General features: G+C 56.9%; 5 protein-coding genes across 5 annotated transcripts; 4 read left to right on the forward strand and 1 right to left on the reverse strand.

Annotated features, from left to right (window-relative positions):
* Positions 1–405: 405 nt before the first annotated feature.
* LY79DRAFT_506346 (rhamnogalacturonate lyase) lies at positions 406–2,406 on the forward strand (the record flags this gene model as incomplete). Its single annotated transcript, XM_060553712.1, has 1 exon — positions 406–2,406. One exon carries the CDS (start codon positions 406–408, stop codon positions 2,404–2,406), a length of 2,001 nt encoding a protein of 666 aa, XP_060418973.1.
* Positions 2,407–5,905: 3,499 nt separating this feature from the next.
* On the forward strand, positions 5,906–7,093 carry LY79DRAFT_506689 (glycosyl hydrolase; the record flags this gene model as incomplete). The annotated part of the gene is made up of 1 exon (XM_060553747.1): positions 5,906–7,093. One exon carries the CDS (start codon positions 5,906–5,908, stop codon positions 7,091–7,093), a length of 1,188 nt encoding a protein of 395 aa, XP_060418974.1.
* A 1,645-nt stretch (positions 7,094–8,738) lies between these two features.
* On the forward strand, positions 8,739–10,295 carry LY79DRAFT_506416 (uncharacterized protein; the record flags this gene model as incomplete). Its single annotated transcript, XM_060553718.1, has 1 exon — positions 8,739–10,295. One exon carries the CDS (start codon positions 8,739–8,741, stop codon positions 10,293–10,295), a length of 1,557 nt encoding a protein of 518 aa, XP_060418975.1.
* A 478-nt stretch (positions 10,296–10,773) lies between these two features.
* On the forward strand, positions 10,774–13,093 carry LY79DRAFT_538668 (pyridoxal phosphate-dependent transferase). The gene is made up of 2 exons (XM_060556761.1): positions 10,774–11,165; positions 11,267–13,093. The coding sequence occupies exons 1-2, from the start codon at positions 11,117–11,119 to the stop codon at positions 12,712–12,714; spliced, it is 1,497 nt and encodes a 498-aa protein (XP_060418976.1). The 5' UTR covers positions 10,774–11,116; the 3' UTR covers positions 12,715–13,093.
* Positions 13,094–13,367: 274 nt separating this feature from the next.
* LY79DRAFT_666044 (uncharacterized protein) lies at positions 13,368–13,985 on the reverse strand (the record flags this gene model as incomplete). The annotated part of the gene is made up of 1 exon (XM_060563156.1): positions 13,368–13,985. The coding sequence occupies one exon, from the start codon at positions 13,983–13,985 to the stop codon at positions 13,368–13,370; it is 618 nt and encodes a 205-aa protein (XP_060418977.1).
* Between the last annotated feature and the right edge of the window lie 68 nt (positions 13,986–14,053).

Here is a 14,053-nt window from a genome sequence, read left to right on the forward strand (position 1 = left end):
CCAAGCTTTTCCCGCATGCCTCCCCTGCGCCCCTCCTCGACTCCATCATCCATGTAGCCCAGGTCCTTCTCCGCATGCTCGGATAGATCGCTAATTTTCTTCGTGCGGGGAAACTTCTCTCCCTCCCGGATGAATGAGTGCCCACGAGGATACAGATGGTGTCCGGAGATTACATACCCGAGGGTCACCGTTCCCTTCCCAAGTCCGTCCGCACCAAAGACGAAGAAACATGGGTGCTTCGGGAGAAAATGGCGCGCGCTCATATGATATGCACCTTCATGGCCTCCTGTCGCACCCTTCCTTTCTTTCTCAGGCGCGCGAGAGTAGAGCTCCGACGAGTTCAAGTCGAGCTACACCCTCGTTGTTTTGAGCACGCGACAAGTCCAAAAGCCACACCCTAACGATATGCGTGTCTCCTCTCTCCGCGGCGCGGCTCTCGCCCTTGCCGCCCCGGCCGCCGCGGTCCTCAACGCGACAGAGACCTCCGACCGCCTCATCGTCGCCAACGACCGCCTCTACGCCGCCGTCGCCAAGCCCGGCGGTTCCATCGTCGAGCTCACCCTCGACGGTGTCAACCTCCTTGGCACCACGTCCGGCAGCACCGGCAAGGGCCCCTACCTTGACTGCTACTGCACGCCCGAGGGCTTCTGGACCCCGGGGAGCGTCAAGCCCACCTTCGAGCTCTTCTCGGGTGAGGACTCGGCCGGCATCCCCTACGGAGGCGTCAAGATGTCCGACACCTACGCTTCCACCGGGCAGGTCCTCGAACAGTACTGGTTCCTCCGCGAGGGCGAGATGGGCCTGCACATGTTCAGCCGGGTCGCCTACCACAACGAGGAGAAGCCCTTCCTCCGCAACCTGCAAGAGCTGCGCACGCTCTTCCGCCCCAACGACCCCATGTGGACGCACCTCCTGACGAACCCGGCGCAGTACGCGCCCCTTCCCTCCGAGGACGCCGTCGCGGCGCAGGTCGTCGTCCAGGATGCCACTTGGTACCTGGGCAACACCCCCGAGGACCCTTACGTCCAGCAGGAGGCCGACTGGTTCACAAAGTACACCTTCCAGGACACGTGGCGCGACATTGATGCCTACGGCATGTACGCCGACGGCTCCAAGACGGCTGACGGCTCCGCCTACGGTGCCTGGATGGTCTTCAATACCCGCGACACCTACTTCGGCGGCCCGCTGCACTCGGACTTGACTGTCGACGGCATCGTCTACAACTACATCTCGTCCAACCACCACGGCAACCAGACCCCCAACATCACAAACGGTTTCGACCGCACCTTTGGTCCGCAGTACTACCATTTCAACAAGGGGCCCGCAGGCACTTCCATCCACGACCTCCATGCCGACGCCACTAGGCTCGCCGACCCGGAGTGGAACGCCGACTTTTACGACGACATCGCCCACCTCGTCCCCGGCTACGTGCCCTCGACCAAGCGCACTACCTGGAAGCTGCACGTCGACCTGCCCCAGGGCGCCAGGAAGCCCATCGCCGTGCTGGCCCAGAACGGCGTCGACTTTCAGGACAACGTCTTCGACACAGAGGCATACCAATACTGGTCCGACATCGACGCCGGGGGCTACGCCACCATCCCGTGCGTCAAAGAAGGCACCTACCGGCTCACCATCTACGCCGACGGAATCTTTGGCCAATACGTCAAGGATGACGTCCAAGTCGTCGCCGGCAAGGTGCAGACGACCCACGCGCGCTGGCGCGAGGAGACGGCCGGCAACGAGGTCTTCCGCATCGGCACGCCGGACAAGTCGTCGGGAGAGTACCGCCACGGATACGCCCGCGATGAGACCAAGCTGCTAAGACCCGAAGAGTACCGCATTTACTGGGCGCGCTACGACTTCCCCGACGAGTTCCCCGAGGGCGTGCGCTTCCGCGTCGGCGAGAGCGACCCAGCTAGAGATCTCAACTACGTCCACTGGGCCGTCTTCGGCGGCAAGGGGAACTCGAAGCGCCCCGAAATATACCTCGGGGACGGCAACGTCAACAACTGGACGCTCGTCTTCGACCTCGAGGAGGCCCAGGTGCGCCAAAAGCGCTACGGCACCTTCACCGTCCAGCTCGCGGGCGCCAAGACGGCCGCCGGCAATACAGATATCTTCAACGCCAGCGAGCCGTACTCCAATCTCAGATACACCGTCAGCGTCAACGGAAAGGACCTCGAGCCCTGGGTGATCCCGTACCACCACAGCAGCTCGTGTGCCGTGCGGTCGGCGGTCATCTGCTACAGCATCGCCAATAAGTTCGTCTTCGACTCTAAGATGCTCAAGGCTGGCGAAAACGAGATCGTGCTGAGCTTGCCGTATGGCGCAAAGAACTACGAGAGCGCGGTACTGACGGAGGCCGTCTACGTGCAGTACGACGCTCTGCGGTTGGAGGTCAAGTAATAGACCTCGGAGCGGCCTCTCAATATAGGATAGAGGCTGATAGTTGTTAACGAGAAAGAAAATAATATGATGATCCGTCCGAATAAGCTTGACCTACCCGCCATGTTCACGAAACGGTTTGAAACTTTGGCTCGCAGCCGGGTTCCCGCCAACAATGTAAGATGAAAAGAAAGAAAGTGCGTGCACGCGCAGCACAAAGCGGCTGAGTAAGGATGAGGAACGCAACGTTCAGGTGAAACCGTTCGTTTCAAAACTGCCAAAAGTGGGAGTTGCCCGTGTCATGGCTTTGTTTGCGATAAGGCCCCGACGGCGACGGCCACCAAAAGCGCAGGAAGGGCCGTTCCAGGAGTTCAGGGGCTTGTTTGGGCCTGCGGTTTGGTCCCCTATAGGCGTCGCAAAGGCGTGGAATTCGGAGGTGGTTGTTGATAGGGTATGGTAGCCGGAAGAAGAAAAAGATAAAATTCGGGAACTCGGATTAGCAACCTTCAACAGCCGAGTGACAGTCGGAGGACTTGTCTTGGCCGGCCGGCCGGCCGCGCGTAACCCGGCCACACCATTCCAGGAAAATCAACACCAACCATAATGTCCGCGTAAATGCAGACGGTCAGTCGTAGGATCTGCGATGCATTGCCGTGCAAAGGCATGCCGTGTAATGCCGAGCCATCCTGAAGATGCATTGCACAAAGGTCAAACAGCGAGTGAAGCGCTTTACCGGGGCGCCATGGCGAATGCTCACCGGTTCTCATTGTGTGTGTGTGCCGGTGGCCCGGTGGAGCTCTCCGCGTATGGCTGACCTTTGAAGGTATGTCCCTGGACCAATGCGTTTTCGTTAGCTGCTGCTGCTGCATCGTCATTGTCGTCGTAGTGGTGGTGAAGGTAGGCAGCATAGTTGCATTCCCTCAGTTGTCTGTGAGACTGGTTCTGCTTGGCATCAAACCAGCGAATTGGTGCATATTTAGGCCACGGATGCCGGTCCATCGTATCCAATGGCGAGGAGTCCAAGGGGCCTACTCTCGTGAGCAAGTGGCAAACCAGAGATGATGGCCAAATCGAAGGGCAGGGTCATGCTTCCTTCGAGGCTGATTCGTGATCCTCATGGTCATACCGGTAGCGTAACTGCCGTGCTGCCCAGGTTGCTATATTGCTGAAGCTGCATCCCTGTCAGGTCGGAACTGGCAGTTCAGAAGGCAAAGAAAGGGTGGGAGCGATGACGAGAATACGGGAATCTGGCGTGGTACAAAAATGATCAGGACCAGTCGTATACCCAGGCAACCAACCAACTAACCAACCACGAAAACCGCGATGTGGTTCCCGGCAGCAGTGCACTTGGTACGCTAGAGAATGAGCACCACCCACCCCTGATCCTGGCATTCAGCGCGGGTGGCCAGTCGCCTCGCCGAGGCAGATTTTGGTGGTGCATAGGCACCTAGACTACGGTACTACCTATGGGGGTACGTATGCATATAGAGGCAATTTTGTTGGAGCCCTCGAAACAAAGCAAGCCCTAGCATTGTCTCGCGATGGCGTTCAGGAGAAGGAGAAAAGAAAACTCTTCCGGGGTCTCTCCGCTGCATTGAGCTCAACACTCTGCGCCGCGTCGGCGGGAAATAAGCTGTCAAGCGAGCGTCGAATGAGAGAGCGCGAAGGCGGAGACTCTCAGCTCTTGATCGACCGAGATGGTGAATCGGGTTCCGTTTCCAGACTGTTGACTATTGTTTGCCAACGTTTGAGTAGATGGCACAGTCATGCACCATGCGATGACAGCATTACTCGCTTGGCAACAGTCCACCTGAGTCGTAGAGTGGTCTGCGTCTGCTTCCCGATTGAGTCCGTCGGCGACAATCTTGGTCGTCCACAAGGTTGCTGATCCTTCCGGTCGAGGTAGGGCAAGCAAAGCTAGCTAGCTAGCCAGCTATACGAAGCTTGGGCTGGGTTGGATGAGGGGATGTGCCGGCGACAAGGCTACGATGTTGTGCAACACTGCACGATGACGGGAGCGGTGCCGGTGACTCGACACAGCACAGCACAGCGCGAGAACAGAATGCGAGTCTGAATCATCCGAATCAGTCACGGCAGGGTGACCGGGGGGTATTTCCGGCATTTCGTAGTGTATCCTTTTCTCGATCATTTCAGTCGGAGCGAGCTAAAGTGCAACAATATGCAATACTATAAAAAAAGGTACGTCCCTTGCCACACCAGCACTAGCACCAGCAGCCGCCTCAGGTGGCTCTGATAGTGTAGGGGGCCCAGGGGAACCAAAGACGGCCCCGCACGTGGCAGTGCGCGATGCGCATATTTTCTCCATTGGGAGGGGGTGGCAGGGCTGTTAGGGCCAAGGGATGCCTGCCACTTGTAGGTATGTACAGGTGGGTAGTTTGAGGATCCCCTGGTCAAAGCACCACCCGATGTTCCTTATCGCTCGATAAGAGGTACGTACTGCGTCTGTCTCAGCCCCTTCTCGCGGTAGGACAGGACAAACCGTGATCTCAGCATAACGTACAATCTCGTCTGAAACACCGTCTCCTGCCAGTCACCTAGACGATTTCAGCTCCTAAGCTCCCCAAGAGCTCTTGGTGCTGGCGGTCGACCCTCTTTCCCGGTCGAACTTGTTCCAGCCAACGACGGCGCTTAACACTTTAGTCTTTACCCTCAAGGAACCGCTCGCTATCCTTCTCTCTACGGATACACACACACACACACACACTCTCTCTCTCTCTCCCTCTCTCAAAACCCTGCCCTGGTCCTGTCCTCTCCTGCCCCGTTCCGTCTGCCCCTTTGTGAGAGCATGGGATGAGCTACTCGCCAAAAGAGTGAAGCTTGGATCGGATGAGGAGGGAGCACAGAGCTGAGAGTAGAGATACTCCATCTGGTTGGTTTTCTTGGGTGTCGTGGCATGCTGTGCTCTGGCTCGACCAGAATGCAACTCCTGGTTCCGACTTCAGATGAAGTTTTGTTTTGTGCTTGTTTCCAGGGTGCGAGCAACAACATAGGCAAAGACGATCATGGCGCTGTCATCGCAGGATTCAAAGGCCAGCAAAAGCCGCGCCTGCGCCGGCTTTTGCCCATCCTTTCCTTCTTAATACCTTGCCGGCATTCCCGCTTCTTCCTGTCCAGCCTCTTCATGCCCCTGCTCCAGAGTGTTGCTTCTCCGGAATCCCGCTACCAAGATTGACTTCCGGGATCAGCGTCGCACCCCCTTCCTCATCGCATTGCCCGTATCCGTTTTCCCACCCACCCTCTCCATCACTGCGTTGCCGGTCTACCTGTTATTCGCTCCAGGGCTGCACAAGGGGCACATGGACCCGGATTCCCGTTCACCCCTAATATATTTACCATCCCGGCCCTCCTCCCCCGGAAGTGGCCTCTTCTTGTTCTCGCTGTTGCAGCCAATACATATATCCTCGCCGCCCTCTGCTCCGACTTCTCTACATCTACTGGACAAGGGCAGCCGGACCATCTCGACTTTCTACTCAACTCTCTATACTTAATACTCACCAATATGGTAGCCAATATCGGAGGGCTCGCTGCCCGTGCAGTCTTCTTCATGTCCGTTCGTCCTATTGTTCAAAGGGCAGACGTCACAACTTACACCAACAATGCCGCCGACGCCATCCGGACCCTTCAGAACTCATGGTACGATGTTGGCTCGGGTCTCTGGGACAATACCTGGTGGAACAGCGCCAATGCCTTCACAACCCTCGCCGACTTTGCTGTCCTGAACCGCGATGTCGCCAACCAGCTCAACATTGGAGGCATCCTCAGAAACACATTCAACCAAGCCCAGAAGGCCACAGCGACGGCCGCCAAGACAATCAACGCGGCTGGCCTTGTCACCACTTCCTATGCCATCACCAAGCGCGAAACCCCCCTGCCCCTCGAGGCCCGCCAGTTCAGCGCTCAGGGCTTCCCCAATTTCATCAACAAGTTTTATGACGACGAAGGCTGGTGGGCGCTCGGCCTGATCCGCGCCTATGACATTACCAGAGACCAAGACTATCTCAATATGGCCGTGCGTATCTTCGCCGACATGCAGACCGGCGGCAACACCACCTGTCAAGGCGGCATCTACTGGAGCAAGGACCGTCAGTACGTGAATGCGATCGCCAACGAGCTCTACCTTAGCGTCGCCGCCTCGCTCGCCAACCGCATCACCAATGACAAGGCTAACTACCTCAACATCGCGACGGCTCAATGGAACTGGTTCAAGGCCAGCGGCATGATCAACGCCAAGAATACCATCAACGATGGTCTGGACAGCAACTGCAAGAACAACGGTGCCAACGTGTGGTCGTACAATCAAGGCGTCGTCCTCGGCGGTCTCGTCGAGCTCAGCCAGGCCACCGGCGACAAGTCGGTCCTGACAGACGCTACCAACATTGCCGAGGCTGCTATCAAGCAACTGGCCGATAGCAATGGCATCCTCCATGACACGTGCGAACCCAACTGCGGCTCCGACGGAAACCAATTCAAGGGCATCTTTGTTCGCAACCTCCGGTACCTACAGGCCGTGGCGCCTCGGGACGACTTCAAAACATTCCTCCTCAACAACGCTGACAGCAACTGGTCCACGAACCGTGATGCTCAGGGAAGGCTCGGCGTCGTCTGGTCAGGCCCCGCGCAAGGTGTTTCCGGGCCGACTCACAGCTCGGCACTAGACTCGATTGTTGCCGCTGTTGCCGTCGCGTGAGCAATCTCCATCTTCACGGGCCGTAGACAGTTAGTCAGGAGTTGGCTATTGAGTGAGTTTACAGGATCATCGCTTTAGACACTCCATTTTTATGCATCATCTTTTATTTTCGGCGCACGGAAAAAGGTAATGGGCTAGACTCAATGGAGATGGGGATACCCTCTGATACGGACACTCCCTCGGTACCTGGGGCAGGACAAGGGTCCAGGCGCGCTTCGGGGGTTTATTGTTAATGATGATTTTAATGAGTAATGATACCACAGTTCATCGAGTAGTTCTTGTGTTTACTATACATAGGCTCGGTGAAAGGCATGCAAGCCTCCACCAGCAGAGAGGTGTTGGATAATACATGATCTTTCAGTCCAGAATTACTACCCAGAAGACATATGCGACACTATAATAGGGCGCCATAGTGAGTGTCATACGCTCACTTCTTCAGCTATTCGATAGCTTGTTTTCTCTTCTGTTGTATTTTTCTGTTTTGTCTCTGTTATAGCAGCGAACATATAGAGATCGTCATGCGACTTGGATGTGCTATATAGCAGCAGCACTGTTCAACTGCTGCTAGGTCCAGCAGATGGTCGAAGCGCCAACGGTGTCGAGTCGAATTGAGTTGCGGGCAGATGAACAAGCTTTCAGACTAAAAGAAGATCTGTCGACTGATTATCGGCCCGGTGCTGCACGGTGAATGCTGGTCGAGGGAAACTTATTTCTAGCACTATGCTGATCACTTCTCCTTTAAATCGCCCGAGAAGATCGCTCGGGACCGTGGGATCATTCGGAGGAAATTGAAATTGGAGACCATCGTGAGGTGTTTCCCCTGGCCGCGATTGCACCGGGCATGTATGTACCCGATAAAAAGCTAACAGAATCGAATTCTATGCCGATAGGCATGTTATGCCGATAAGTGCAGTGGGAAGTTTTTGCAGTGTGGGGTTTGGTAAGGAGACAGACGAATGCGCAGTCAACGATCCGCGCATCCTCCCATCTCCAAACCGGCATGCCCCAAGCAAGTTCAGGTTCGCCCATGCCACCTGCGCACAAACCCAATGTTCGAGATGGAAAACCCCTCCCGTGACTTCGGTTGACTCTCGAATTATCACTATTACGAAACCCTTGCTGCAGCTGGCTGGTCGGACGAACTGAAATCCATCAACCTTCCACAAGCAGAGCAAATATACTTTACGCAATGAGACATACGCTGTACCTACCCTTTCGCGTGTGTTCCGTACGACACGGCAAGGAATAAGTAAACACCCGCGCTGGGAATTCCATGACGTATACTTTACCCAGCTAGGCGGTGCGGCGGAACTCTCGGGGGGGAGAGGTAGGTATGTACAGCCATGCATCATGGGGCTCGGGCGCGTAATTCGCGTCTCATTCCTCGGCCTTTGTGCTCTCATTCATAGCGGCGCCTCGAGAAAGCTACTTTTCGTCCCTTCCACCACCGCCGCCGCCGCCGCCAATACTGGTCCGACACACCATCACGAAACCAGCTTATCCGGTCTGCTTACCGCGCACCGCGGCGGAGTAACACTGCGAACTTGTCGTCTCATCTTCGGCTCAGCTGTCCTTCTTTCACTCTCTGCGGATCGATTTGCTGAGACGGGGCTATTGTCTCAAGTCCATGGCGTCAGCGTCTGCCATGACAGCCGCCACCGCTTCGAGCGACCCCTTCAGCCAGATCCTCAAGGATCTGGCCCTCATAGCGCTGAGCCTCGCTTTCTTGCCAATCAACACAGCCCTGCTCTTCGCATGCTATGCGTGGCAGCGCCTGCGCCCCGGCCGGGCTCCCGAGGGCGCTCCCAGCACTGCAGACTGGCCTATCTCGCAGCACCGCAAAACCATCCTCGTCACCGGCGTCGGTATGACAAAGGGCCTTGTCCTGGCACGATTGTTCCACAAGGCTGGCCATCGCGTGGTTGGAGCCGATTTCTCCCGCTATGCCTGCGGCAGCCAGTCCCGCGCCCTGTCCGCCTACTACGTCCTCCAGAAGCCCGGCCGTGGAAGCTCCGACTCGTACCTTGACTCGGTGCTCAGCATCGTCGGCCGGGAAAAGGTCGATCTATGGGTTAGTTGCTCGGGTGTCGGCTCCGCCGTCGAGGACGGCATCGTCAAGGAGGTCCTCGAGGCCCGCACCAGCTGCAGAGCAGTACAGTTTAACGTCGCCCCCACCAGGATCTTGCACGAAAAGGACTCATTTATGGACCACACGCGGGAGACCGGGCTGCATGTGCCAGAGTCCTACCTCGTCACCAGCCGCAACGAGATGATCGCCGCACTCGAGGGCGCCGCGGGGCTGTCGTACAACCTCGACAGGGAGGCCGCCAAGCCGAAGAAGGAGAGGAAGCCGCGCTTCATCGCCAAGTCGGTGGGCGTCAACGACAGGGGCCGCGGCGACATGACGCTGCTGCCGCTGCCGACAGAGAAGCTGACGTACGACCACATTTACCACCTCGAGTGGCTGGGACTTTCAGACAAGGAGCCCTGGTTGTTGCAGGAGTTCATCGACGGGCCTGAGTTTTGCACCCATTCGCTCGTGGTGCGCGGCGAGGTGCGGGCCTTCGTGGCGTGCCGCTCTGCGGAGCTGCTGATGCACTATGTTGCCCTGCCGCCAGACTCGTCGTTGTCGAGCGCGATGCTTGAGTTCACGAGGAAGCAGGCCGCCTCTTTCGGGAAGAGCTTCACTGGCCACTTGAGCTTCGACTTCATGGTGGCCAACACGGACGTGGCCATGGCCAAGATGAGCGAACCCGAGCAACTGTTGCTGTATCCTATCGAGTGCAACCCGCGAGCGCACACGGCCGTCGCGCTGTTCGGGGACACCTCGGACTTGGTGGGGCAGTATCTCGCTGTCCTACGTGACGACGAGTCCTCGGACAGGTCAGAGACCGATGTGGTGACGCCGCGAAAACCGGCAAGGTATTACTGGATCGGCCACGACCTCTTTACGCTCCTACTGCTTCCCACAGTGCGACTACTACTTTTCCAAATGTCCTTAGCGGCGTACGGCCGGTCGGTGTGGGCGTTTGCCGAGCACGTTCTATTCTGGAAGGACGGCACGTTTGAGCTCTGGGATCCGCTGCCGGCTTGGTGGCTGTATCACGTCTACTGGCCCATGATGTTCTGGGACTGCATAGTCAATAGAAGGAGCTGGAGCCGCATCAACGTCAGCACGACAAAGATGTTTGAGTGTGACTGAGACCCGGGCACAAAATAGAAATAAGCGACTCTACAACTCAGGTACTGAATGAAACGGGCTGTTGGGTATAATCTGGGTCAGAAAGGCGCATATGGATGACGCGATCACCGAGCTTCCGAGGCCGCAGAGACGGCCTCTCGAACCACGCACTTACTAAAAGGCATTATATGAAAATGAAAATGAAAATGATTAAAATGGAAGAAAGCCACGTTTGATCGCAATAACCAGTCCGAATCACTGATCTCCGCCCTCCATGCGCCAATCAACCTACCCCTGCGAATTAGTACCCCCAAGACATAGAGTATTAAGGACATACTAGAAAATGGGATCTGGGACTACTAGGTTGGAGACTATGTCAATTCCTACGCCCTTTGCCCGCTCATGATGTCGAAAGGGTCAACAAAACCATGGTCCCGGAACCGTTCCGAGGTCGTTCCGTGGCCCATTCCGGAGGATCCCCGCCAATCACCTAGTTCAACCCCGCCCTCGTGCGGCTCAACTTTCATACACACGCCTCCATCCGAGCCCACCCTCGGAAGACCGGGTGAGTCGGCGATTGACAAGGAGGGTGGGGTAGATAGTAGTTGACGACAACGCCCCTCGGATACTCAACCTGGCTAGGAGGGGCCGGCGCTTGATTGGTGGCGCTGTTCTCGATGCACCCACACGCAATTGACTTCGTCTTATATCTACATCTCTAGGTAGGCGTGGCATAAGGATGCTGGGAAATATTTTTCACTTTCCAGGACGTCACGACGAACCTTGTGGCATACTCGCTTCCCAATCTACAACCCGTAAAGAAGGAGACTTAGACACACAGCATGGACTCATCCGAATTCCGCGCCGCCGCCCAAGAGGTTGTGGAAGACAGTAAGTAAGCCTCTCACCTCTCATTCTCCCGCCCTCTTCATCATGATAGTTTATCATCATTATCACCACGAACTCCCTTATCGACTAATGCCTTTCTCCAGTCACCAATTACTATGATACTATTGCCTCCCAGCCCAAGGTTCTCCCCTCCGTAACGCCGGGCTACCTCCGCCCCCTTCTTCCGGCCTCGGCCCCGGAGGACCCGGAGCCTTGGCAGGCCATCCACGCCGACCTCCAGTCGCACATCGTCCCGGGCATCACCCACTGGCAGTCCCCTTCCTTCCACGCCTTCTTCCCCTGCTCCTCCTCCTACCCCGCCATGCTCGCCGAGCTCTACTCCAACGCCTTCACCGGCGCCCACTTCAATTGGATCTGCTCCCCGGCCGTCACCGAGCTCGAGACCATCGTCCTCGACTGGCTCGCGCGCCTCCTCGTCCTGCCCGAATGTTACCTCTCCACCGCCCCGACCCGCGGTGGCGGCGTCCTCCACGGCTCCGCCTCCGAGGCTATCCTCACCGTCATGGTCGCCGCCCGCGACAAGTTCCTCCGCGACGCCACCGCTCACCTCCCTGCCGGCTCGGACGAGAAGGAGGAGGAGACTTGGCGCCTACGCTCCAAACTCGTCGCCCTCGGCAGCGAGGCCGCCCACTCGTCCACCAAGAAGGCCGCGCAGATCCTCGGCGTCCGCTTCGCCACTGTCCCGGCCCCCGCCGAGGCGGGCTACGCCATGTCCGGCACTGCCCTCGCCTCCGCCGTTGCCGCCCTCCGCGCCAAGGGGCTCGAGCCATTCTATCTCACCGCGACCCTGGGGACGACCGACACCTGCGCCGTCGACGACTTCCCCAGCATCCGCGATGCGCTATCACCCGACGAACGGGACCGGATCTGGGTCCATGTGGACGCGGCATACGCCGGTTCGGCACTCATGCTTCCCGAGAACGCGCACCTCACCGCACCGTTCGCCGCCTTCCACTCCTTCAACTTCAACCCCCACAAGTGGATGCTCACCAACTTTGACTGCTCGGCCCTCTGGGTCCGTGACCGCGCCTGGCTGGTCGAGTCGCTGAGCATCAAGCCGGCCTACCTGCGCAACCAGTTCTCCGAGACCGGCCTGGTGACCGACTACCGCGACTGGCAGATTCCCCTCGGCAGGCGCTTCCGGAGCCTGAAGCTCTGGTTCGTCCTGCGGGCGTACGGCGCCAACGGGATCCGGGCGCACCTCCGGCGCGGCATCGATCTTGGGGAAAGGTTTGCGGAGATGGTCAGGTCGAGAGACGATCTCTTTGAGATCATCACTGGGCCGAGGTTCGCGCTGGTGGTCTTTGCCTGTAAGGGGCCGAGTCGGGATGAGAGCAACAAGGTGACGGAGGCGGTGTTGGAGGGTGTGAATGGCGAGGGGGTGATTTACCTAACGCCGACGACGTTGCATGGGACTTATGGCATCCGCATGTGCACGGGAAGCAGCCAGATCATTAACGAGGAACATGTCAAGAAGGCGTTTGATATATTGGTTGCGGCGACTGAGAAGACATTGGCCCAGCGGAAGTAAGCTCGACATCCTGTGCGTACAAAGGAACGGATGGACCCGACCATGGCCTGTGACTTCACCGTCAAATTTAACTTCTTGCTACTTGTTTATATGTTAAAAACAGTTAGATGCGGTCAAAGAGCAAGACACGCCTTCTTGGTACACTTCGTCTTGGGCAGACATTAGTAGTCGAGTGGCTAACCAACGATGTAAACGTTGTACATTGTGGGTAACCAGAGGATGTGGTGACATCAGCAACCACGTCAGATTGTCCCATTTTCTTTTAGTTATGCCAATTGATGAATCGAAATTCTTATACGTAAGGTGAAATCATACCAAAATTCTCATAATCAGCGATATGAGACATGGTAACAAAGCAGTGGTGTGATTTTATGAGGCCAGTAGTACTGTGGAAATGCGCGGTGAATTTCATATATATGTGACAACAACTAAGCTAATGCTTCGCCGTTGCTCTCATGTAGTGCCAAACCCCTCGGTCTTCAAAATGATACAAATGCACCTTGGCTCCGATTTCTGTGCTATGCTAGTCCCCCATAAAAAGCGTCATTTGCCATCATAATGTCGTTTAATTTGATGTTGTGCATTGTTGTGTTTTACAGCCAGCCCTCCGTCACTGTGGACATTTGAATGGGCTGAAGTTCGATGAGGTATCCTCACCAGTCGTCCCTTGAACGAGACGCTGGGTTGCTTCGGCTGCGCTTGTGCTCATCGTACCGCCGACCATAGCCATAACCCCTCTCAGACTGGTCAATGGCACGAAAATACTCCCTTTCGTCCCTAATGCTGCCATTCCTCGCACTTCCCTCCCTCATTCGCATCCTTGGCTCGGGGGGTTCGCTCTCTGGAGGTGCGTAATCCCTCACCGACTTGTACTCTCTCTCATCCCAATCCTGATCGTAGTAATCCATGTCACTCCGATCATCCCGGACGCTCCTCTCGTCACGGAAGCTCCGGTCATCCCTATCCCTTTCACGATCTCGATCCCAGCCGGCCTGGCTCGGACTGCTCCGCGGCGGACGGGAACGCGACTGTCTCTGTCTCTGTCTCCGCCTCTCCTCTCGCCGGTCCTCTTCTTCGTGCCTCTCCTCCGTGCGTCTGAGCGACTTGTCGATCCCGAAGACAACTGTGGCGCCGATGAGCCCGAGGGCGAGGGCCTGGCCCCAGTCGAAGCCGCCGGTTTCTTTTTCAAACTCTTTGCGTTGTCTCCGGCTTTGGGGTTCCGCTTTCCAAGGCCTGGGATCGGGGGGGAGGAGTTTGGCAGCCTTGACCATTTTGTTCTAGTCGATTGTTCACTGGTAAAAGGTTGAGGTAGGGTGTGATTATACTTGTGTTTCCGTCT

The sequence above is a fragment of the Colletotrichum navitas genome (genome assembly GCF_030913465.1).
Source record: "Colletotrichum navitas strain CBS 125086 chromosome Unknown LY79scaffold_5, whole genome shotgun sequence".
Lineage (NCBI taxonomy): Eukaryota > Fungi > Ascomycota > Sordariomycetes > Glomerellales > Glomerellaceae > Colletotrichum > Colletotrichum navitas.

Coding starts and splice junctions, on each gene's coding strand:
- LY79DRAFT_538668 (XM_060556761.1), top strand. CDS start 11,117: ATGGACTCATCCGAATTCCGCGCCGCCGCCCAAGAGGTTGTGGAAGAC. Junction 11,166..11,266: donor CCAAGAGGTTGTGGAAGACA/GTAAGTAAGCCT, acceptor GCCTTTCTCCAG/TCACCAATTACTATGATACT.